General features: G+C 42.0%; 1 protein-coding gene across 2 annotated transcripts in view; it reads left to right on the top strand.

Moving 5' to 3' along the window:
• syk (spleen tyrosine kinase) overlaps positions 1 to 26844 on the top strand; it is a 47781-nt gene extending 20937 nt beyond the window's left edge. For both annotated transcript variants that reach the window (XM_083929340.1, XM_083929339.1), the window contains exons 4-14: positions 157 to 295; positions 5329 to 5410; positions 5769 to 5824; positions 8100 to 8162; positions 11689 to 11770; positions 13461 to 13620; positions 16196 to 16405; positions 17874 to 18063; positions 24552 to 24692; positions 26217 to 26329; positions 26446 to 26844. In XM_083929340.1, the coding sequence (XP_083785466.1) occupies positions 157 to 295; positions 5329 to 5410; positions 5769 to 5824; positions 8100 to 8162; positions 11689 to 11770; positions 13461 to 13620; positions 16196 to 16405; positions 17874 to 18063; positions 24552 to 24692; positions 26217 to 26329; positions 26446 to 26518 (1309 nt within the window). In that variant the 3' untranslated portion in view covers positions 26519 to 26844. The remainder of the gene's footprint in view (positions 1 to 156; positions 296 to 5328; positions 5411 to 5768; positions 5825 to 8099; positions 8163 to 11688; positions 11771 to 13460; positions 13621 to 16195; positions 16406 to 17873; positions 18064 to 24551; positions 24693 to 26216; positions 26330 to 26445) is intronic.
• The last annotated feature ends 228 nt before the right edge of the window (positions 26845 to 27072 follow it).

Here is a 27072-nt window from a genome sequence, read left to right as displayed (position 1 = left end):
AGGAAGAAATACTCATAATTTTTTTATTTGTGAATATAACCATGTGAAGTGGGCTTGGCACCTTACACAACATCATTCACATATATGAAGGAGGAGTATAAATGATACTTATATTCACACCTACTGTAATTAATTTTCTTCTTCTTGTGCGTGCAGGATCCGGCAGAGAGATTTGAATGGATCCTATGCTCTGTGTTTACTCCATGAAGGACAAGTCATGCATTATCGCATTGACAGGGACAGGAACAGCAAGCTCTCTATCCCAGATGGCAAGAAGTTTGACACCTTGTGGCAGGTAAACAATGATTTTCATATTTCTGTTTATTTTCACGTTCATCTTTTACTATGACTCACAGGATTGGATTCCTTAGCAGCTGTCTGCCCAAGTGCTGCCTAGTGACTGCAACCCATTTTATTCTTTCAGAAATATTAGGATGTATTTCATGGTGGTTCTAATTACGTAGATGGAAACTGTCTTGGAATGGGCTGCTGAGCACATTAATGCTCCTATGGTCTTGGTCAGAAATGTATAAATACAGAGGTCAGGAGTCCATAGATATACCTGGGTGGCCAATAATATACCTGGACGACCATTAATATACCTGATCCACCATTAATACACCTGAACCACCATTAATATACCTGAACCACCATTAATATACCTGAACCACCATTAATATACCTGATCCAGCGTTAATATACCTGATCCACCATTAATATACCTGATCCACCATTAATATACCTGAACCACCATTAATATACCTGAACCACCATTAATATACCTGAACCACCATTAATATACCTGAACCACCATTAATATACCTGAACCAGCATTAATATACCTGAACCACCATTCATATACCTGAACCACCATTAATATACCTGAACCACCATTAATATACCTGAACCAGCATTAATATACCTGAACCACCATTCATATACCTGATCCACCATTAATATACCTGAACCACCATTAATACACCTGATCCAGCATTAATACACCTGAACCACCGTTAATAAACCTGAACCACCATTAATATACCTGAACCACCATTAATATACCTGATCCACCATTCATATACCTGAACCACCATTAATATACCTGATCCACCATTAATATACCTGAACCACCATTAATATACCTGAACCACCATTAATATACCTGAACCACCATTAATATACCTGAACCACCATTAATATACCTGATCCAGCATTAATATACCTGATCCACCATTAATATACCTGATCCAGCATTAATAAACCTGAACCACCATTAATATACCTGAACCACCATTAATATACCTGAACCACCATTAATACACCTGATCCACCATTCATATACCTGAACCACCATTAATATACCTGAACCACCATTAATATACCTGATCCAGCATTAATATACCTGATCCACCATTAATATACCTGATCCACCATTAATACACCTGATCCAGCATTAATATACCTGATCCAGCATTAATATACCTGAACCACCATTAATATACCTGAACCACCATTAATAAACCTGAACCACCATTAATATACCTGAACCACCATTAATATACCTGAACCACCATTAATATACCTGATCCACCATTAATATACCTGAACCACCATTAATATACCTGAACCACCATTAATAAACCTGAACCACCATTAATATACCTGAACCACCATTAATACACCTGATCCACCATTCATATACCTGAACCACCATTAATATACCTGAACCACCATTCATATACCTGAACCACCATTAATATACCTGATCCACCATTAATATACCTGATCCACCATTAATACACCTGATCCACCATTCATATACCTGAACCACCATTAATATACCTGATCCACCATTAATATACCTGAACCACCATTAATATACCTGATCCACCATTAATATACCTGATCCAGCATTAATAAACCTGAACCACCATTAATATACCTGAACCACCATTAATATACCTGAACCACCATTAATACACCTGATCCACCATTCATATACCTGAACCACCATTAATATACCTGAACCACCATTAATATACCTGATCCAGCATTAATATACCTGATCCACCATTAATATACCTGATCCACCATTAATACACCTGATCCAGCATTAATATACCTGATCCAGCATTAATATACCTGAACCACCATTAATATACCTGAACCACCATTAATAAACCTGAACCACCATTAATATACCTGAACCACCATTAATATACCTGAACCACCATTAATATACCTGATCCACCATTAATATACCTGAACCACCATTAATATACCTGAACCACCATTAATAAACCTGAACCACCATTAATATACCTGAACCACCATTAATATACCTGATCCAGCATTAATACACCTGATCCACCATTAATATACCTGAACCACCATTAATATACCTGAACCACCATTAATATACCTGAACCACCATTAATATACCTGAACCACCATTAATATACCTGATCCACCATTAATATACCTGAACCACCATTAATATACCTGAACCAGCATTAATATACCTGATCCACCATTGATATACCTGATCCAGCATTAATATACCTGATCCAGCATTAATATACCTGATCCAGCATTAATATACCTGATCCAGCATTAATACACCTGATCCACCATTAATATACCTGATCCAGCATTAATATACCTGAACCACCATTAATATACCTGAACCAGCATTAATATACCTGATCCAGCATTAATATACCTGATCCAGCATTAATACACCTGATCCACCATTAATATACCTGATCCAGCATTAATATACCTGAACCAGCATTAATACACCTGATCCACCATTAATACACCTGATCCACCATTAATATACCTGAACCAGCATTAATATACCTGATCCACCATTAATATACCTGATCCAGCATTAATATACCCGATCCAGCATTAATACACCTGATCCAGCATTAATATACCTGATCCAGCATTAATATACCTGATCCAGCATTAATATACCTGATCCAGCATTAATATACCTGATCCACCATTAATATACCTGATCCAGCATTAATACACCTGAACCACCATTAATATACCTGATCCACCATTAATATACCTGAACCACCATTCATATACCTGATCCAGCATTAATATACCTGATCCAGCATTAATATACCTGAACCAGCATTAATACACCTGAACCACCATTAATATACCTGATCCAGCATTAATATACCTGATCCAGCATTAATACACCTGATCCAGCATTAATATACCTGATCCAGCATTAATATACCTGAACCAGCATTAATATACCTGATCCACCATTAATATACCTGATCCAGCATTAATATACCTGATCCACCATTAATACACCTGATCCACCATTGATATACCTGATCCAGCATTAATATACCTGATCCACCATTAATATACCTGAACCACCATTAATACACCTGATCCACCATTAATATACCTGATCCAGCATTAATATACCTGATCCAGCATTAATATACCTGATCCAGCATTAATATACCTGAACCACCATTAATATACCTGATCCAGCATTAATATACCTGATCCAGCATTAATACACCTGATCCAGCATTAATACACCTGATCCAGCATTAATATACCTGATCCAGCATTAATATACCTGATCCAGCATTAATATACCTGATCCAGCATTAATATACCTGATCCACCATTGATATACCTGATCCAGCATTAATATACCTGATCCACCATTGATATACCTGATCCAGCATTAATATACCTGATCCAGCATTAATATACCTGATCCAGCATTAATATACCTGATCCAGCATTAATATACCTGATCCAGCATTAATATACCTGATCCACCATTGATATACCTGATCCAGCATTAATACACCTGATCCAGCATTAATACACCTGATCCAGCATTAATACACCTGATCCACCATTAATATACCTGATCCAGCATTAATATACCTGAACCACCATAAATATACCTGAACCAGCATTAATATACCTGATCCACCATTAATATACCTGATCCAGCATTAATATACCTGATCCACCATTAATACACCTGATCCACCATTGATATACCTGATCCAGCATTAATATACCTGATCCAGCATTAATACACCTGATCCACCATTAATACACCTGATCCACCATTAATATACCTGATCCAGCATTAATATACCTGATCCAGCATTAATATACCTGATCCAGCATTAATATACCTGATCCACCATTAATACACCTGATCCACCATTAATACACCTGATCCACCATTAATATACCTGATCCAGCATTAATATACCTGATCCACCATTAATACACCTGATCCACCATTAATACACCTGATCCACCATTAATATACCTGATCCAGCATTAATATACCTGATCCAGCATTAATATACCTGATCCAGCATTAATATACCTGATCCAGCATTAATATACCTGATCCAGCATTAATATACCTGATCCACCATTAATATACCTGATCCAGCATTAATACACCTGAACCACCATTAATATACCTGATCCACCATTAATATACCTGAACCACCATTAATCTACCTGATCCACCATTAATATACCTGATCCACCATTAATATACCTGATCCACCATTGATATACCTGATCCACCATTAATATACCTGATCCAGCATTAATATACCTGATCCACCATTAATACACCTGATCCACCATTGATATACCTGATCCAGCATTAATATACCTGATCCACCATTAATACACCTGATCCACCATTGATATACCTGATCCAGCATTAATATACCTGATCCACCATTAATACACCTGATCCACCATTAATATACCTGATCCAGCATTAATATACCTGATCCAGCATTAATACACCTGATCCACCATTAATACACCTGATCCACCATTAATATACCTGATCCACCATTAATACACCTGATCCACCATTAATATACCTGAACCACCATTAATCTACCTGATCCACCATTAATGTACCAATTAATTGTTTTAATGGGAAACACTGAAGTGAACTCGACCCTACTCTGTACATATTCGAGCTGCACACTCCTAGAAAGAAAGCAGATGAGATGAAGTGGGTGTCCTTCAGACCAGCATGCTCCCCAGAGGATCAGAGGACCTTTACTCCAGCCTCATCCTCAGGACAAAAGTTGTCATGTCAACTCTGTCAGAATAACAATGCTGTCAATGCTTGTCTTCAGGTGTACAATGAACATTTTGGCATCTGAAGAATGTGACTTTACAGACTTTACACTTTGAGGCCATACGACTCTAGACTATACTACTATACGAGTCCTGGCCATTGTGATGAGTGTCTGCTGTGAACTCCTGTCTTTACCACAGCTGGTGGAGCACTACTCGTACAAACCAGACGGCCTGCTGCGTGTGCTAACAGAGCCCTGTCCAAGACCTGACGGAGAAATTGGTAAAAACACAACGCACACAACTCATCAAAATGTATCTATAGCAAGACTGCTGTGGCTCAGGAGGTAGAGCGGTCGTCCACGAAAAAGGAGGACGGTTGTTCGATCTCCGGCCCCTGCACTCTACATGTCGAAGTAAACTTGGGCAAGATACTGAACCCCAAATTCCTGATGGCTGCCATGTTTAGTGCTCCTGATCAGCAGGTGGCACTTTGCATGATACCCTGTGGAGTGACTTGTGTGGTCGCTAAAAAGGGGCTTTATACATTTACATTATGGCTTAAAATGTAATATCTAACAATTAAAAGTGTAGGGATATACTTAGATCTGATGTACGTCTGCCATATGCTGTGTTCATAGGTCTAATAGGACGACCACTACTCCCACGGGACCATCCTGGCTTTAGTTCTGCTTTTGTAAGTTGTGTGTGTGTATGGTGCTCATGTTTTTTCTTGTCTCACCCAAGGAACAATGAGTCATGTGTTGCTCTTCATCCTTTGACGTGTCTTTCAATCGTGTCTGAAATGGATTTAAATGATTAATCAGGTTGTTATTCTATTTTTTTTGACAATAAGATATTAACATAATTATAGATCAATTATAAATCTCATCTATCTCATCTATAACTATCTCATAGTTGAAAACATGTCAGTTCACCTTCTTGCATGTGGAAAAAAAACTAATCTTTCTCACTTCCCTATATTGGTATTTATTCATGCAGATAGTTTTGGTTTGATTTGCATTCTAGTCAGTATCCGCTAGTGTTAACAGCAACACCGGCATACTGCGTAGGCCTCCATACTTAGGCTTCAGCACTATGCGACAGACTTTTAGAATTACCATGAAAAATTGCCAATAAAGGTTTCTAAACCAAAACCAACCAAGTCCCAGCAATTGGGAGAAATTATCTGCAACCAACAATACAAGTTTTCTTACATTATAGCAATTCAGTGAACTGGATTTATCCATTAGAGGCTTCATTTGTGTAGAACATCATTCCGTGTACAGTTTACATACCCAGCAAAACAACACAACATGCCACACACACATCACATACCAGCAGTAGTCAGTAGGTAAAAACTTGTAAAAAACAATACATAAAGAAGAGGCATGTAGCTACATGTAGCAGTGTGTGGGGTGTACTACAAAGCTCGCTTAGTGGGTTAGCAGGTATGTTGCTCAAAGCCTGGGTCAGCTGTGACACGAAAGTCCCTCTCTTATAGAGTTGCTGTATCACCATGGGGACCAAACCTGGTCTGAGGAGGTTTTCAGCCCAGACTTAAAGCTGAGACCTAAACTTTCAGGTTAGATAGTCCACTTAAAGCTGAGCCCAGCTTCCTAGACTTCCTTTATGAGAGACAGAGGTTCTCATCAGAGGGTATTCACTATTTGATCGTCCTTTTTGGACCTTATGTTTGAAATGTTACACAAAGAAGTCATGCTCTTAGTGTTGAGCAGTAATTATGTTTCACTGTGATTCTTTGCCACTGGTACATAATTACGTTGGTGATGCTGAAAATCTGAGCAATAATAAGGTGTGCTGTGCTATCCACGTCCTAGCTGCTCTCAATCCATTGCTTAATATGTTTGTGGAGATTCTGAGCTTTTCACCCACTCAAACTGTCAAGGAAGGATTTAATATGTTTCCACATTAAAGAAAACTTTTGGCTCCTTGACACAGTGGTAGCTTGGTGGCAACGCATCAGTATTTAAATTCTGCGTGCAGGGTTCCTCTCCCATGCGATTTGAATTTATGTGTAGTTTTTAAAAAATCCAATTCTTGCGTCTTCATGGAAAACTTATTCATTAAAGGTTATGGAATTATGGCCATTGTGGTGTATTACACCTTTGCATTCCCTGAAATATAAAATAAAGCAGGTTGGACGTGTTTTTTTGCATTAAAAATCAGCATCAATCTATTGGGATTAACGGTGAACAATTCTGCATTTGTCATAGTTATTTTTAGACAATATGCAGAATCTTTTCACTTACAGATTTACACCATCTGCTCATTCTTTTTTGCCAGCACACCTTTAGAATGATTATAATGATGGTCTTGAGTAAAATATGCGGCCCTTGATCTATCCAAAGGCTGAGTCAAATGATGCGATACACACCTTCTTAATGAGAACGCACACTGACACTAAAGCAGAAACCCTGGCTTGACAAGTGAACTTTAAAGTGAGCTTCGTGGAACCGTTTAACTCTGATTGCGAGTTTTGTATTTGTTGATCCAGGTTATCCAAAGACACCCTGGGGATGTTTAGCGCCCTTCGTAGTTCACCCCTCAGCTATTTTAATTTCAGATCCCATTCCTGTTTGATTGTGTCGCTTTTGCTTTAGAAGCCTTTTGGTGAAAAATCTCATCATTAAAGTCAGTCTAAATGTCTGTTGCATGGTGATGAAGCTAAAGAGTTGACCCCTGCTCAGTAGTAGCAGTAGTTTCTCCTTCCTCCTCACAGGCAGACTGCACAGTAAAACACACACTGTAATGTAGTATACTGTATGAACAATGTCTCTCCACTCTCTAGTTTGCAGTTGAATGAGTCAGTAAGAGGAGCCATAATCTTGACATATCCTTGTTTGGAGCTAACCTTTTCCTTGAGTCTGTTTCTACTGTAATGGTCACATGCATGACGATAACATTACCAGGTCACCCTCTGATAACCTCTCTGATGTTTTGGTTTTTAGCACAATGCTGCAGGTGGAATTCTTTCCAGACTCAAAACTGTTCCCATACCTGGCCTAAAAAAGGTGCACTAACACTCCTCATTAACCCGTCAGTCACAATCCCCCTTAACCCACACCCATGTATGATCTTGCTTCAGTGTGGAACTAACACACCGCAGCTTTCCTAGCACTCTGCACTATTTTCTTTATCACATCCCTTCTTCATACCTTTGACAGATCCCAGATCAGTGAAGTAGTTTCATAACTGGAGCTGACTGCACACAGAAACATCCTCAGTTTGCAATTGAGTTTGTGTGACATTGTAGTGGTTGGCCTACTTGTGATTACAATCTAGCACCATCAAGAGGCTACACACTGCAATTACATTCTGAATGTGTGCGTGTCAAGACCAAACATGTCATAACAGGTCAGCATGTCTATTCCCAAGGCTCCTCCACAGCTTCTTTATTCACCTAATCTGAGAGACACAGCTGCTGCGTCCTTTTATGCCACTGGTGACTGCTGGTTCAGTTTGATGGGAGAATGTCTTTATTTTACACATTCTGTAATTTCTTAATAATTTAAAAATAAATTATTTGGAGTTAAAGGTTAAAAATGTAGAATCTTTATTAAAAGCTGTATTTAAAATAATAATAATAATAATAATAATAATAATAATAATAATAATAATAATAATACACCCACGGGTCGTTTTGAGGGGTACAGAATAAAAGTATTGCTTTTCCATAAAAAATATATATTAAGTTTTAATTAATTTTTTTTTTTTTAGGATGAATCCTTATGGATGGTAATCCTCTACACTTTTCTCTTCTGCCACCAGCTGGTCAGCATTTTCACTTATCCAGTGAAATAGCTAAGTGTAGTTACAGTAAGTCTACTTTAGTAAAAAAAAGTGTGCATTTGAGAGCTTATGGCATAAACAACTAAATTGCCACATAAGGCTGTCGGGTCGGCTCTGTTGCTGACATTCATTAACAAATGTCTCACTCGAGCGTAAAAAAAAGGATTTCCAACTGCCAAGCAGAACACATGAAGCAGTGTGTAGTTGTATTAGGTGACCTGGAACTATGAAATGGATTGTTACTGTCCAGTACCAGGTGATCAGAGCAGATCTCTGTGATTGTGAGGAATAAAGAGTTGACATGAAGTTAGATTCGAAAAGACATATCTAAAGCAAAGTGGTCCATGACTTATATGGGAGGCAGTCAAGTCGCTGTGACAGTTACAGAGATTATATTATATAGTTTCTATTCAGGTTGAGCAAGACATCTTAAATTGTATTTCTGTGGTACTTTTCTTTTATATTGTATTATTTATTGAGCTGTGCAGCCCTTTGGTCTCACTCAAATATGGTCTGTAAATAAAGTTTGAGTTGAGTTGAGTAGTAGGTGAGGTTACACTGTCAAGTGTGACAGCAGATGATCCTGGGCAGCGATTTGGATAAAGAGTGAGAGATTTTTCCCAGCCACTCCTGAACCGTAACCTATAAGCTGCAGTGCCATAACATGCAAATAAAACCGTACAAATTGTCAAATTTCTTAGTTAGTTGCCAGCCGTGATGTTGATGAGATGGTGAACAGAATATTAGTTATTTTAAACTACAAATATATTTGGATTGAAAGACATTATGATTCTTAAGTCTAATGGGCTATATTTCTGCTGTGGCTACGGGACGACTATCCATAGCACCCTCATACTCAGCTCTGGTTCACTTCAGAATTAATTTCTATTATAGCTTTGGAAAAATTGAGTATTTCACTCGTTTTCTTAAATGACGGATGATTCATGTAAGAAGAAATCTGTGTCTGTGTAGTGGTTGTTCTTTCATACGGCCCATTGTCTCTGTTTTCCTTGATTAATATAAATATGCATATGTCATTTCCAGAAACCTGGAAACCTGGAACCTTGTTCTCATTTGTCCAGGTCATAGTTATCCCCAAAGCAATTTCAGTCAAAAGCAACTGGACTTGGTTATTTGTCTAGGAAGACGTTAAACAGAGGAGGAGGTCTGAGACACCATCTATTTCCAATTCACAATGCTGCCCTTTCATCCCTCCAGGAGATTCAACAATCTAACCTCCAAGAACAGCTGCTCACAAATGGCCTCATGTGACTCCAACGACTGTCGTTAAGACTCAATAGAGCACTAACAAAGTCGAAACCAACTTCCCACCAATGACTGCCACTCTAACGACGGTCGTTGGCACTTGGAGCACAAAGGGTTCCAGTGACATCATCGGCCTTATGAGAGGTTAAATACCTGGATCTCCACACCAGTTAGTTGGTCCAGTCCCAGTCTGGTCAGATGCGTACATGAACTGATGAAGCCTCTTGGATGAGAGGTGAAATGTCTTCCTAGACAAATAACCAAGTCCAGTTGCTATTGACTGAAATTGCTTTGGGGATGGACTAGTGAAATATCCAAGTGGCAGAAGGGCACACTATTTGGCAAAGGCATATGTGTGAAGTGAATGAAGTATTGTGGTGCTGCAGTGATGTTGCGTACTGCAGGTCATTTTCTACAGACTTGAGAAAAAAAACACACCTTTATCATTTCAATATATCTTTCAATGAAAATGAAAATCATGTAAAAATTCTCATTCCGTCCAATATCATGAATCACATCACAAATATAATATCAGTCAAAAAAGTCACAGTTGGATATTTTCCTCTGTGTGCATCTCATATTTCTATGGAATGATTAGGAAACACCTGTATAAAACAAACTTTTATAAATAATTAATTAAATGAAATGTTAATATTTGTAGCTTTGTCCAGTTTCACACAAACTACAAAAGTTCACTATTGAGGAGGCTGAAATCCAAGAACGGATGTGGGATGTTGACGGTTCCTAAAGGTCCATTGGTTGTGTCCTTTAGGGCAAAAGAAGGGGACATTTGTTGGTGAAGCCTGTGGTTTTGCTCAGCCTCGTGAGCCTGTTATGATGTATTGGGTCTTGAAATGTGGAATTAAAAGGAGTGATCCCTGAAACTAATTCTGCCAGTCACTTCAGACTTTGTTGCCATGTTTTGCTAACTTTAATGCTTTTTGCTTCTCAAGCCACGCTTTTGCTGAAATGTACATTCAACAATACAAAAATGCTTTGGTATGTTCATATATTTTTTAAAGCAGGGGTGTGGGACATACTGTATGTTTCATTGAAATCAAGCAATGTGTAATGTGGTCCAAGGGACATTTGGAGAGTAAATCAGATACTAAACCTGTCCCATACCCCTTCTTTGAACACATATGAATGGAGATGTTAATCTCATGCATTTATTCTCTTCCTTTAAACCCTTTGTATAGACAATCATACACAATGCCCCGTGTAATGGACACATTGTGTTACAGTGATACTGACTGACGAATGAAAACATATTCCAGAAATGTAGCTAATAAGTTTTTTTTTACATACTTTGATTCACAAATTGGAACCTAAACATTCAGAGGGCACGTCTATCACTATAATACAGGTTCCATATAAAGAGTGGCACCCTGCTTAACGGCAGATCACATTTCCAGCTATGCACTGCGTCTGGAATGGATGTTTTTTCACTAAACATTGTCTTCTCTGATAAACTGATAACAGAACTGGGGATCTCGACACAACACCACAGATAATCTCAACCCCTATGAAACCAGGGTACCCAATAATCAAACAGCCGGCAAAGGTAAATGATTTCAAATATAGACGTGTAAGCACACCTTGTATTTATGTATGTATGCTGTTCTGTTGTGATTGATAACGTGCTAGTACATAGGTACTAGCTTCCCTTGCACACTCTTATGAGTGTCTGCTCTAATGTAGATTTTTGTAGATCAGTCTATGCGGATTAAAGAACACATTATCTATCTTATTCTTTGGAGTATCAAGCTGTCCGGGGAACTTTTCACTTTGAGCGCTTCAAAAGAAATCATTTTTCAGAAGCCTCAGAAGCAGTTCAGTACCCTGGAAAATGTTCAGACACTTCAAATAATTACACACAGCATTATTACATGTGATCTGTAGTGGCCATGTGAATGATGACTCTCAGGCAAAAAGGCGGAAGTCGTGTGATGTTGTTCAACTGGTGGAAAAAAGAAAAATAGCAGGGAGCACTGTTCCCATCACACGAGATGCAGTTAATGTTGGTGTCTTTTAACAAAGATCATGGCCGTTCCCTAACCTTACCCGGGTAGCTGAAATTAACTAAACTTAAAGAAAAAATATGAGTTTATTACAACTTAGGTTTTATTTTCATACCGCTTGCCATCAGTTCTGTCAGGTATGATATTATTAGGCCTTCCTTCATACACAAGTTCCAACTTGTATCTTTGCAAGTTTAACAAAAGAATGAAAATGTTAACAGTTGTCATTATTACTGCAGGCTGATGCTTTCCCATCATAAAGTTCCTTTAAACCTTGGAGTAGAAATTCACACATTTAAGTTTATGTAAAACTGACATGACCATGTACCATTGACATAGAAAAAAGAATGGACAGCAGACGGGAAAAAGGGCGCCAATTCATTCCTATGGAAAGCTGCTCAACAACGCAATCTCCCTTAAGGCCGCCCCCATTTTTGGTTCTCGTGAATGTGGGAGGACTTACTGGTATAGTAGTCTTCTCTTTCCCAAGTCCATACGATGGTGACATACGACGAGAGCGCCTGTCCTGGGGACTTGCCATGTGTCCAGATTCTCTGCCTCTAGGCACTCACTGTTGGAGTTTATTAACTATGTGATAGGCTGACAACTGTTGAGAACAATGATGCGCAGTCGAAGTTGGCGAGATATGTCACCTTGTTCATTGCTCTCATTGGTCGTAGTCAGTCATAGTGCTATCCAATTGCATACAGTGGTATTCTGAACTGCATGTGTTGGTGCCGCCCCTTGAGTTGGGAAGGTCTAGTGCTCGTTGCCAGACCCTAAGTGGGTAGGTGGGTCTGGATTTCCAGGCTAATGCTCATGTGGACCTTAAAGCATCATTTACTTGCTTTAATCATTCCTCCTGGTCGTACTGTTTTTAAATGTCTTATATACTTCTAACGCAAGTGATGGAGGACAAGTGTTTCTCTCTCTGAGCAATGTTCACTAAGTGTTCACACAGTAGCAAAACAAAGTCAAGTATTTAGATAGAATGGTAGCCTTTATACTGAAGTTCAGGTGGAAGTGAGAGTCGGCTGACCGGGGCGGAAGGGAGAGTCTGAGGGCATCTGGTGGATGGATGGAGAATGGTTCCGGATCAAAAAACACAACACTGACCGATATCCATGTCTCAATTTCACCTCACATACAAGTGTGCATACTGTACAAGACGTACTGATGTGTCAATCCCCCCATCACTACTCCTCTAATGTGACACGGTCATTTGTTTGTCAGAGGCCATGCCAATGGACACTGAGGTATATGAGAGTCCATATGCAGACCCAGATGAGCTGAGGAGCTCCGCAGTGGATCGCAGCCAGCTCTTCTTGGAGGATGGAGAACTTGGCTCTGGGAACTTCGGTACAGTCATGAAGGGCATCTACAAGATGAGAAAGTATGCTAAATCTCTCAACATCACATTACACCTACACACAAACAACACCACACCTTCACTTCCATCGCCCACTGTGTCATGGCACCAGGATTATGGGCTGTCAGACCTCTGCAGACTTTACCACACCAACATTTTGAAATGATTCTCCTTATGGATGTTCCATACAGAGTATTTTGAGCTTGTAGATAAACCTGGCAAAATAAGTAATTAAAACAGCATTAAAGTTGTACTCCATAAGATTTTCATCTATTCAATTGTCTTTTAAGTTACTCTCTGTAATGACCCTATAATGAAAGCACTTGTTGCCTTTTTGCTGAGTATTTTAATCAGTTTCTGTGGAGACATTCCCTCTCTAGATGTAAATAATCCCCCATGTTAGTGACTTTGCTGACAACGGTTGGTCTGTCGGCCCAGATATTCACTAACGATTACGCTGCGTTCACTTGTAATTTGAAATCGGGAATTTCCAACTTCTTCTTAAAAACAAGATATCCCAATTCTTACGCATTATGACTTTAAAGGAGAAAAAAACCTGCAGTTTAAGATGCAACAGGTCCTAAAATAGAATATCCTCCTTCCAGCTATCCAAAGATCAATACCAGTTCAAAATGCCATGTATCATATCCTCATTAGATGCAGGAAGTTGCCTCACAGTGTCCAAGGGACCTTTCTCTTTGCTGGAATTTAAACCTTAACCCCCCAGCTTCCATCACACAAAATCCAAATATATCTGATATTATACACAATCACACTTCCACAAAATGCAGATGATATACTACTATACATAACCAAACCATATATCCATATCACTCCAGTCTATTTGACCAGTTGATGAAGTAGTGAGATACCAGGCTACACAATCAACTAGGCAAAGTCCAAATTCTGCCTTTAACAAACATAAATTGAAGTGCTGAGGTTGGGAATCTATAACCTGACTATGGCCAGATGAATTTTGTTCCGCCTTGACTCTGCCTAGCCTAGCTTCACTCAACCATCTTGGATCGCTCCGTAGGCTGAAGCGGATTAATGCACAGGCTGATCTAGGCTGCAGCCTAGGGACCCCAGGTGTGCACGGGCCCCGGATTGGACAATTTTTAAGTCACTGGTAAAACAAACTTGCCTCCAATTGGGGCCCTTAAAAATTAAGTCACCAATTGGATAGATATGGGACACATTATTCAATCAGCTGCCATTATGTGGCCAGGTTCATAAGGTTAGTTTTGTTGTTAAATGGTCACTCACTGTTACTAGACAGTACAGGAAGGAAAATTGATAGTGGAGCACGAAAAAGAAAAGCACAACGACTGAAAGAACAACGGGTCCAAGATCTACTAAAACAAATTCCTGAATTGGCAGAATTTTTCAAGGTTGCGGACTCTTCTTCGGTTCTAGCCGAGTTTATTTTCTGATAAAGTATGATCAATAATGTGGGGTGCCCAAAAAAAAACAGTAGCCTAGGGGCGCCTCACCACCTTAATCCGCCAAGGTCCGTAGGAAAGTAATTTCATGTGGTCGAACTAATCAGGACCGCCAGGCGGGGTTTTATAGATGTGACGTAGCAGAGAAACGACTGTGGCGGCGAGGAAGCAGACGTCAATATGGATGCTGCCGTTTCATCAGTGTTTCCAATCTAGAGAATCTTTCTTCTTTAAAGAACACCAGAGAACGGCTCTGACGGCTTTTGTTGGTGGAAATCATGTTTTTCGCCCTCCTCCCGACCAGGTTTGGCCCTGCGTTGCTCTCATCAGCGTCACGGGTTGGTTTCGAAGTGAGATGACGGACAAGTGGTTTATCCAATCATATGCAAGGATTTTTAATAAGGCCCAGCCTCCTGAAATCACTTTCTTATGGAGCGATCCCAGATGGATGAGTGAAGCAAGGAGGAACAAAATTCATCTACATCTAATACGTCTGGATTATCATAAGTGGGCATGTCTGTAAAGGGGAGACTGGTGGGTGCCTAGAGAACCCATTTTCATTCAGATAAGTTGAGGTCAGAAGTCAAAGGACCCTTTTTAAAATGGCTACGAAAGTTTTTCCCTCACCAAAATTTAGCCTGACCTTTGAGCATTATTTAGTTATTTACCCCATTCCAACAAGTTAGCATGACATGGTTGATACCACTGGATTCACCGTCTGGTGTCACATGATACCAACATCTCCACTCCTGCTTTAAAAAGGAGTCGCTATAGCCTCTTAATTCTTGCAGGTCTTTAACTGGGGTGGCTATTCAGACTTTCAGGGTTGGCCCCTGTTACCCCTGGAAGACACTCTTTTTTTTTTTATCTTAAGAGCGTTGTTTTCTGTAATATCTATCATTCCTCTTACTTCCTAAATACTTCACCATGTAAAGGTTGTAATAGACTCCAAATATAAATATTGATCTTGCTTGTACACCACTCTGTATTTATAGTAGTAATGTATAAGATGTACTTGTCTACCCGTTTTCCATTTTAAAACCCTGTGTTGTGTTCCTGAAAAATGTGGTTTACTGGACTAAAAAGTGCATCTGTTGCGAGTGTCAATGCAAACCAGTTGGCCCAGTCATCCCAACGTTTACCTTTCTTTGTATTAGGACAGAGAAGCCAGTTGCAGTCAAAATCCTGAAGAATGAGGATAACAACCAATCAGTACATGAGGAAATGCTGCGAGAAGCCAATGTCATGCAGCAGCTGGACAATCCTTATATTGTCCGAATGATTGGTATCTGTGAGGCAGAGAACCTCATGCTGGTCATGGAGCTGGCCGAGCTAGGACCGCTCCACAAGTTCCTGCAGAAAAACAAGTATGTACTCCCACTGGATCCTGATCATTCTATGGAACTGACATTGCTTAATTCACAAAATTAAGTTTACAATATAAAGATACATTCATAGATAATGGCTTATGGCGGTGTGTTTTATTTCCTAGTGGCAAAGGATATGATTTCCTCTCTGGATGGACTGGACATGTCCCCCTCACTTTTCAAGAAAACATTTTTTGACTTCATTGTGTCCTCAAAAACGGGACTCATATATTTATGCGTTGGCAGAGCCCTGTTCCTAACCCATGTAGACTGTGAACAAACAGAAAACAGCCAGTCCTCATTCACTATTCCTATTCATCAAAGTAAAATTCCGCCGTAAAATCATCCCAAGTTTTTTTTTCCGGCAAATACACTCATCAAAAAGGCATTGAGATTTTTTTTTTCTTGTAATCCTGGAGAGTCGCTAACAGTCAATAACAGTAATTACACATTAACATAATGCGGCTAACGCTGATCAGCTCAGGGCAGTACAGTAAAGACATTCAAACATCTTTTTTAACCACTAATACTGCTCAAAATAACTGCAAACCTCTGCAGCAGCATGAGAAGAGTCCTCACACAGAAAACAAAGCACCAACAGCGTAGTTTGTGAACCCAGAGTTTATTAAAATATTTTTCTAAAGACTTACCTACTTGCCCCTGTACCAGCTCCTCTCATAGTGAAGTCCATTCAATTGGATTACCAAAGTCAATCCAAAAGGAAGAAGCCCATTGGTCCTTTGTTTTCTGTGTAGGGCCTCTTCTCATGCTGCTGCAGAGGTTTGCTGTTATTTTGAGCAGAATTAGTGGTTAAAAAAGATGTTTTAATGCCTTCAACATACTGCACCGAGCTAATCACTGCCGCATTCGACTCCACCGGATTTCTCCGTTAATAATTCATACATGAAAAAACCTGTCTCGATGGCTTATTTGATGAGTGTATTTGCCGAAAAAGACCCATTTTACACCAGAATTTCACTTTAAGCCCTGTATTGACAATAACTGTAAGGCAGCGACGTGTAGAGAAGAGCGCCAAAATCGGTGTAGGGAGAAGGTCATGGTAGTGGATACGCCCCAAAACACCAGTCCTGAAAGTACTTAATTTAACCCAAAACACAAACTCTTTTTAAACCTTAACTCAGTAGTTTTGGTGCCTAAACTTAACCCTGACATAACGGTCAGTTTCACGGCATTAAGATATCGTTAAAAATTAACATTTTATCAAAGCTTTAGTCCAGCTAGAGATGACAGTGGAGCAAGCATTTCAGCTATAATCAAAAGCCATTCACACGTTGAAGTTGCTATTGATGAACCGGGGTTTTGAAGCTGATTCTTGTGAAACTTAATTTAAAGCATCTCATAAGAGTCTTAGTGGTCAGTCTGTCCTTTATAACATTTGAGGTTCACACTTGAAATGATTACAATAACATTAACCTTTATGTTTAAACTCACTTTTGATCATCTCCAGGCAAACAACCATCAAGAACATCACAGAACTGGTCCACCAGGTGTGCATGGGGATGAAGTACCTGGAGGAGAATAACTTTGTCCACAGGGACCTCGCAGCCAGGAACGTGCTGCTGGTCACGCAGCATTATGCCAAGATCAGCGACTTTGGCCTCTCCAAAGCTGTCGCAGAGGAGCAAAACTACTACAAGGTACCTGCTGATGACGAAAAACAGATGGATACAGCTTACAGCCATATTCCATGCCATGACATTTCCAGTTTATTATAGCAAAATGGTAGAGATTTAATTAATATGAACCAACTTTTAGTGTTTCAGAGTTGCACGATTCATTATAACATTCTTTCATTCAACATTATAAAGCCATTTTGATAATATTTTAGAAAGAATAGAATAAAAATAAAACTTCAGCCACTAAAATGAGTATCCAAAATCAAACAAATTTAATTATAATGCGCACTGTGTGTGCGCATGCCTGAAAGTTGCATGCTGCCTGTTCCTACTCCAGCCTTTGTGTTCACTTTTTTTTAAACTTTATTAACTTTTATTCTCCTTTTGTTTGTTCTGTTTCTTCACCCTAACTTCTGTTAAGTTCTGCCCTCTACAATGAGGTTACTTTAGATTGTTTTTGTGTTTTGTTTTTTTCGTGTTGTTTTTAAGAATGCCCCTTCCACCTGGACACGCTGCCTTTGTTGACTCTGGAGAACAGCTGATCGCCCGAATGCCGGCCGGCATAGCGGCCAGACCAGCGGATATTCCACCCGAACTCTGGAGAAAAACAAACCCGGGATGCAGAGGGCGGAAGCAACGTCGGGGCAATAGAGGAGGGTTCAGACGGGACGGGCTTATGGAGAGGAGAAGATTTAAGCCGGGCTCCTCTCTGTTGTTATGGGCAATATACGATCTCTGTTCAACAAAATGGATGAACTGACAGCGCTATCGCGGAGCCATCCGGAGTGCAGTCTGATGTGTTTCACAGAGACATGGCTGCACAGCGACATTACGGACCAGAACGTCTCCGTGGATGGCTTTCACACCAAAGACAATTATAGGAGAAAGCTGTAGAATAAACTCCAGCGTAACAACGTGTCGAGTGGCATGAGAACCTTGACCGGGTTCCAGAGGACTGGCAGCACACGGTTGGAGGACCATGTGGACCAGGACAATGAACTGAACCTATTTTTAGATAGGTTTAATACTGTGGCCCATCCTTCAAATGACTCTGCTGCTGGCTGCCTTCACACCGCCACTTTACCTCCCCCTACTCCTCCTCCTTACAGACCCCTTGTCTGCCCCTCACCACCTCACCTCACATCTACCAATTCCACCCCTCCTCCCTTCTCTACATCATGTCCTCAGCCCTCCCCCAACGGACACCTCTACAGTGTCCTTCAGGCCTGACCTGGTGAGAAGACAGCTAACGAGACTCCACTCTGGCAAAGCTGCAGGCCCCGATGGTGTATTTCCCAGGGTGCTTAAAGCCTGTGCCCCCCAGCTGTGTGGAGTACTGAGTCAAGCCCTCCGCCTTAGCCAGCACCTCCAGAGGGTCCCTGTGCTGTGGAAGATTTCCTGCCTCGTGCCTGTTCGAAAGACGCTGCGTCCCAGTGGACCTCAGCACTACAGACCGGTGGCCCTGACGTCCCGCAACAAGAAGACCATGGAGAGACTCGTCCTGGAGCAGCTAAGGCCTATGGTCGGGCCCTTCACTGATCCGCTACAGTTCGCTTACCAGCCCCGCCCCCCTTAGTTGAGGACTGCATCATCTACCTGCTGAACAGAGTCTACAGTCACCTGGAAAAGCCGGCGAGCACTATGAGAGTCATGTTCTTTGACTTCTCCAGGGCATTCAACACCATCCGTCCGGCTCTACTGTGTGAAAAGATGGCTGCGATGCAGGTAGAGGCCCCCATCGGGTCCTGGATTGTAGATCCCCTGATGGGCAGACCACAGTATGTGCGCCTAGAGAACTGTGTGTCTGACAGGGTGGTCAGCAACACTGGGGTCCCACAGGGGACTGTCCTATCTCCCTTTCTCCTTACCCTCTTCACCTCAGACTTCAACTATTGCACTCTGTCCTGCCACCTTCAGAAGTTTTCTGATGACTCAGCAATAGTTGGCTGCATTGGACAGGAGGATGAAAGTGAATACAGGACTGTTGTGGGCAACTTTGTCACTTGGAGTGAGCTGAATCATCTGCAGCTCAACGTGACTAAAACAAAGGAGCTCGTAGTGGATCTGAGGAGGGTGAAAACACCCGTGACCCCTGTCTCCATCCAGGGGGTCCCTGTGGACACTGTAGAGGAGTATTATTACTCGGGGTGTACTTCAATAATAACTTGATCTGGACTACAAACGCAGAGGCTCTCTTCAAAAAGCGCCAAAGTCGACTCTTCTTCCTGAGTAGGCTGAGGTCCTTTAACATCTGCCGGACGATGCTGAGGATGTTTTATGAGTCTGTTGTGGCCAGTGTGATCTTCTTGGCTGTCACATGCTGGGGCAGTGGGCTGAAGGTCGCAGACACCAACAGACTGAACAAACTGATCAGGAGGGCTGCTGATGTCGTGGGGGAGGAGCTGGACACCCTGACAACCGTGGCAGAGAGGAGGATGCTGTCCAGGCTCCGGTCTATCCTGGACAATGTCTCCCACCCTCTCTACGACACACTGGCCCAGCAGAGGAGCACCTTAGCAGGAGACTCCTCGCACCCAGATGCACCACAGGAAATCTTTCCTGCCTGTGGTCATTAAACTATACAACACATCCCTAGGAGTCTGTCACCTCCTCTCTGTGATTTAAACTCAACGATAGACAATCTGTCCTTTTGCACTTTACTCTGGTATTTTTGATCTTGTATATACTATACTACTGTAAATGTTAATTTCTGTACATTTGATTTTCATATATACATATATATAGTTATATACAGTATATTTATATTCTGTTTTTCAAATATATATTGTCTGTATAATATTTGTTGTTTTATATATCTGGAGTTTTGTAACAAAAATAATTTCCCCCTGTGATTATTAAAGTATTTCTGATTCTGATACATGTGAAACTCAGCTGCCCGGCTGCTCACCCACTCCTGCACCAAAGGTCACATCACCCCAGTCCTTCAAAACCTCCACTGGCTGCAAGTTCAACAAAGAATCCAGTTCAAAATTCTCTTTATCACCTCCAGAACCTCGCCCCCTCCTACCTCACTGACCTCCTGCACCAGTATACTCCTACACCTCAGAAATCCTCCCTTACTCCCCTCTTTCAAAACTACACTCAGACACACCTATTTGAATCCAATGAATCTCTGAATCGGTCATACTCCTTGATACTCACACTAAAAGTGATTACAAGGATTAGAGGAGTCTGACTGACAACTAGCGTTAGCAGTTGGTGTTAGCTGTTCCAGCTAAGTAAAGATGAAAGTGATGTTAGCAATCAAGGAGAAATGTAGCCATTTGGTCGTGCGTTTGAATGGCGTTTCTCTCCTTTCTCTCAGTCCATGGAGTGAATGCTCGGCCCATATTGACTCTGGTTTTTGCCCGTCTCCGCTCACTCAGCTGCTGGGACAAAAGCGCACCCTTCACTGAGGCTCCGAAGCAGCTGCAGGATTGGAAAACTCCATTTCACCCAGTGCCAGCCTACAGTAGCTGCACCCAACAACAGACAACCCTGGCAACCAGCAACGCCCAACGCTATTGGCTGCTACCATGGAAACACAACGGGAAAGAAAGTCATTGTCAAACCTCATCTCATCTCATCTCATCTTCATCCGCTTATCCGTGGTCGGGTCGCGGGGGCAGCAGCTTTAGCAGGGGACCCCAAACTTCCCTTTCCCGGGCCACATTAACCAGCTCTAACTGGGGAATCCCGAGGCGTTCCCAGGCCAGTGTGGAGATATAATCTCTCCACCTAGTCCTGGGTCTTCCCCGAGGCCTCCGGGCCTGGAACACCTCCCTAGGGAGGCGCTCAGGGGGCATCCTTACTAGATGCCCGAACCACCTCAACTGGCTCCTTTCAACGCTAAGGAGCAGCGGCTCTACTCCGAGTTCCTCACGGATGCTGAACTTCTCACCCTATCTCTAAGGGCGACTCCAGCCACCCTCCTGAGAAAGCCCATTTCGGCCGCTTGTACCCGCGACCTCGTTCTTTCGGTCATGACCCAGCTTTCATGACCACAGGTGAGGGTAGGAACGAAGATTGACCGGTAGATCGAGAGCTTTGCCTTCCGGCTCAACTCTCTTTTCGTCACAACGGTGCGGTAGAGCGACTGCAACACCGTCCCTGCTGCTCCGATTCTCCGGCCAAACTCACGCTCCATCGTCCCCTCACTCGTGAACATGATCCCGAGGTACTTGAACTCCTTCACTTGGGGTAAGGACTCATTTCCTACCTGGAGTAAGCAATCCACCGGTTTCCAAGAGCCATGGACTCAGATTTAGAGGTGCTGATCCTCATCCCAGCCGTTTCACACTCGGCTGCGAACCGATCCAGTGAGTGCTGAAGGTCACTGACCGACGATGCCATCAGGACCACATCATCTGCGAAAAGCAGAGACGAGATCCTCAGCCCACCGAACTGCAACCCCTCCCCACCACGACTACGCCTTGATATCCTGTCCATGAAAATCACGAACAGGATTGGTGACAAAGCGCACCCCTGGCGGAGGCCAACCCCCACCGGAAAAGAATCCAACTTACTGCCGAGGATCCGGACACAGCTCTCGCTTTGGGTGTACAGAGATTGGATGGCCCACAGAAGTGACCCCCTCACCCCATACTCCCGCAGCACCTCCCACAGTATCTCCCGAGGAACCCGGTCATATGCCTTCTCCAGATCCACAAAACACATGTAGACTGGATGAGCATACTCCCAGGCCCCCTCCAGGATCCTTGCGAGAATGAAGAGCTGGTCCGTTGTTCCACATCCAGGGCGGAATCCACATTGTTCCTCTTCAATCTGAGGTTCGACTATAGGACGAACCCTCCTTTCCAGCACCTTGGAGTAGACTTTACCAGGGAGGCTGAGTAGTGTGATACCCCTGTAGTTGGCACACACCCTCTGGTCCCCCTTTTTAAAAAGAGGAACCACCACCCCGGTCTGCCACTCGGCAGCCTTGGCACTGTCCCAGACTTCCACGCAATGTTGAAGAGGCGTGTCAACCAAGACCGCCCCTCCAAACCCAAAGCTTTCAGCATTTCTGGACAAATCTCATCAACCCCTGGGGCTTTGCGACTGTGGAGTTGTTTGACTACCTCAGTGACTTCCGCCAGGGATATTGACAATGATTCCCAATCAGCCTCCAGCTCTGCCTCTACAAAAGAGGGCGTGTTAGTTGGATTAAGGAGTTCCTCAAAGTGCTCCTTCCACCGGCCGATTACCTCATCGGGTGAGGTCACCAGCGTCCCGTCCTTACTGTAAACAGCTTGGACAGTTCTCCGTTTCCCCCTCCTGAGATGTCGAATGGTTTTCCAGAAGCACCTTGGTGCCGCCCGAAAGTCCTTCTCCATGGCTTCTCCGAACTCCTCCCACATCCGCTGCTTTGCCTCTGACACAGCAGAGGCTGCAGCCCTTCTGGCCTGTCGGTACCTTGCAACTGCCTCCAGAGTCTTCTGGGATAGCATATCCCGGAAGGCCTCCTTCTTCAGTCGGACAGCTTCCCTGACCACCGGTGTCCACCACGGTGTTCGAGGGTTACCGCCCCTTGAGGCACCTAAGACCTTGAGGCCACAGCTCACCGCTGCAGCTTCAGCAATGAAAGCTTTGAACATTGCTCACTCCGGTTCAATGCCCCCAACCTCCACAGAGATGCCAGAAAAGCTCCGCCGGAGGTGTGAGTTGAAGATCTCTCGGACAGGGGCCTCCTCCAGACGTTCCCAGTTCACCCGCACTACTCGTTTGGGTTTACCTGGTCTGTCCAGAATCTTCCCCCATCCTCTGATACAACTCATCACCAGATGGTGATCAGTAGACAGCTCTGCCCCTCTCTTCACCCGAGTGTCCAAAACATACGGCCTCAGATCAGAGGATACGATCACAAAATCGATCATCGACCTTTGGCCTAGGGTGCTCTGGTACCACGTACACTTATGAGCATCCTTATGTTCGAACATGGTGTTAGTTATAGATAATCCGTGACTAGCACAGAAGTCTAATAACTGACGACCACTCGGATTTAGATCAGGGAGGCCGTTCCTCCCAATCACGCCTCTCCAGGTGTCTCCATCATTGCCCACGTGGGCGTTGAAGTCTCCCAGCAGAACTATGGTTTCCCTTTCTGGAGCCCCATGCAGGACTCCATTCAGGGTCTCTAAGAAGGCCGAATACTCTGAACTGCTGTTCGGTGCATATGCACAAACAACAGTCAGAGTTTTCCCCCCTACCACCCGCAGGCGTAAGGAGGCGACCCTCTCGTCCACCGGGGTGAACTCCAACACATTGACATTTTCAACCTTTAATTTTGTATTTCAAATTGCTATGAGATGATGTAACTGCACAGCCACATTATCACCCAGCATCACATCATAGTCAGTCAAAATAGAAACCATTGCTTTTCCTCATTAAAGATAAAATGAGAATGAGCATCATAATATCTGCCAGAATCTTCTCACCACACTCTGAGACAAAGTGACCAATATAACATCAAATGATAAGCACTGATGTTTATGTGTCTCCTCCTCCAGGCCAAGCCTCATGGGAAGTGGCCACTGAAATGGTATGCTCCTGAGTGTATAAACTACTTCAAATTCTCCTCCAAAAGTGATGTGTGGAGCTTTGGGGTGCTCATGTGGGAGGCCTTCTCCTATGGCCAGAAACCATACAAGGTATAAGCAAACCAACCCACCAACCACCTCAGACATAATGACACTCGTTTTATTCTGTCACTCATGCACTAACTAACAGCAGCAGTAGTTCAGACCTACAGAAAAAAAAAGCTGCCACAATTGTTTCCCTATCCTCTGTTGGTGTAACTCTAGGGTTATATAATGAGCACTGTACTGATTACTTTTCTCAAGGAGTAATATAAAAAAAATCACTACTTTTATGAAAATTCCATTGATACTATTCAGTATGGACTCAGCAGCTCCTGTTGGCGACCAATGCTCTAATGCTGCTTTTGCAACTAGTGTTGTGAGGTGTGTTTTAAGTTGATTGCAACTGTTTGTAGCACTATTGGCCAAGCTAAACTTCCCCCTGGGGATAATAAAGTAATATCAATATGCTTATTAACATTATTTTATATTAATAAGACTGTATAATTGTCACTCTCTGAACCCATCAGCTGTCTGCCTGGCAACAATTTGTCTCTGGGGGCAACAGCTAGTATTTTGTTTTTTTCAGTGTAGCCAGATGATCGACTTCCTCTTCTGAGCAGCAGTCACCGTTTATGATCCCATTAAAGTGAAATTCCGGTGTCCCTATCATCCTGGGATCTTTTTTGGCAATTACACTCATCAAAAGAGCCATCGGGGCAATTTTTTTCCAATAAAGTTGCTAACAGCCGGCCGTGGCTAACAGTGATTAGCTTGGGGCAGTACGGTGAAGGCATTAAAACGTCTTTTTTAACCACTAATACTGCTCAGAATAACAGCAAACCTCTGCAGCAGCATGAGAAGAGTCTCTACACAGAAAACAAAGCACCAACAACATAGTTAGTGAACCCAGAGTTTATTAAAGAGTGTTTTAAAGACTTATCTACTGGCCCCTGTACCAGCTCCTCTCATAGGAAAGTCCATTCAAGTCAGTTACCATCCTATGTTATCTTGAGCAGTATTAGTGGTTAAAAATGCCATTTTAATGCCCCCTGCTAATCAGTGTTAGCCGCATTTGGCTGTTAGCGACTCTCCTGGATATCTCCGTGAATAGTTGTTACGCAAAAAAAATGGTCTTGAAATTTTATTTGATGAGTGTATTTGCCGAAAAAGATCCTGGAATGATTTCTGCCGGAGTTTCACTTTAACCACCTTGAGACGCGAATGTTGGAGTTGAGAGGCGGGTTATATATTTAAGATATTTCACATGACATGCGGCTACTGAAATTTTTCAAAAGAACTATCAACTAAACCAACTAAACCAACTAAAATAGTTAACTGCTAAAAAATGCATATGATCGCTTTTTTAAACAGTGGTTATAGATGTCTTATAGTCTGACAATAAATATGTATATGATGCTATTATTAACCCTTATACCGTTTTATTAACACATAATCATGTAAATATCCTATAAGGACTTATAAGACCCTTGTTACTTATAGATAACCCTTATAACAAGGGCTATAATGTAAAGGCCGACTGAGCACTGTCTGCCCGATGGTGTCACATTTAATCTAAATGTTTCACTGTTACAGGGAATGAAAGGGAATGATGTCATGCAAATGATTGAAAGTGGAAGCCGTATGGATACCCCAGTGAACTGTCCACCAGAGATGTATGACCTCATGAGGACCTGCTGGACATACAAGTAAGTGAGGAGTTGTCTCTAAGTCATCCTACCGTAATGTTTGGAGCAACGACACACTCTTACAGCAATGAGAATTCATAAGGGATAACTCAATGTGCTGTTGTCATGTCTTATAGGGTGGATGAGAGACCGGGATTTTCTGTTGTTGAGCCAAGACTACGAGAGTATTATTACGACATTTCACAGTGAATCTTCACATGGATGTTATGAAATTATGCAAACCATTGGTTGATGAGAAAACATAATAATCATGTATGACTGGCCCGAGATGGTTATGAATTTTGAATGCTGTTGTAAAATATTGATTTCAACTGAAGGATTAATTCTAACTGTTCAACATAGACCTTAATTATGCAAATTAAATTTATTTTATTACTTTTTTCTTCTTCCTTCCTGAATGTGAACAATATGGAAGTTGTCATAAACATATAAACGTCTAGCTTATTTTATGAACATTCATGACATTCATGTTACAGCTTACAAACTATACAGCTGATGTGTTCCATGTAAATGAATAGAGCTGCACTATTGCAATGAATGCCTTTAGGTCTGATTGTTTCAGTGTGAAGGAGAGATACGATTGTCTTCACACCTGAAGGTCCGGAGCCTGTCACTGGTGTCTGTTTCTGTTCTCTCACATGAATAAATGACATCACTGTGACTCAGAATGAACTCAACTTGATTTTTATTGCACCTTTCATACAAACATGCAGCCTCCTCCAAGACACTTTACATATAAAGCA

This window comes from Echiichthys vipera (genome assembly GCF_963691815.1).
Source record: "Echiichthys vipera genome assembly, chromosome: 16".
Taxonomy (NCBI): domain Eukaryota; kingdom Metazoa; phylum Chordata; class Actinopteri; order Perciformes; family Trachinidae; genus Echiichthys; species Echiichthys vipera.
This window is presented reverse-complemented; position numbering and strand designations above follow the sequence as displayed.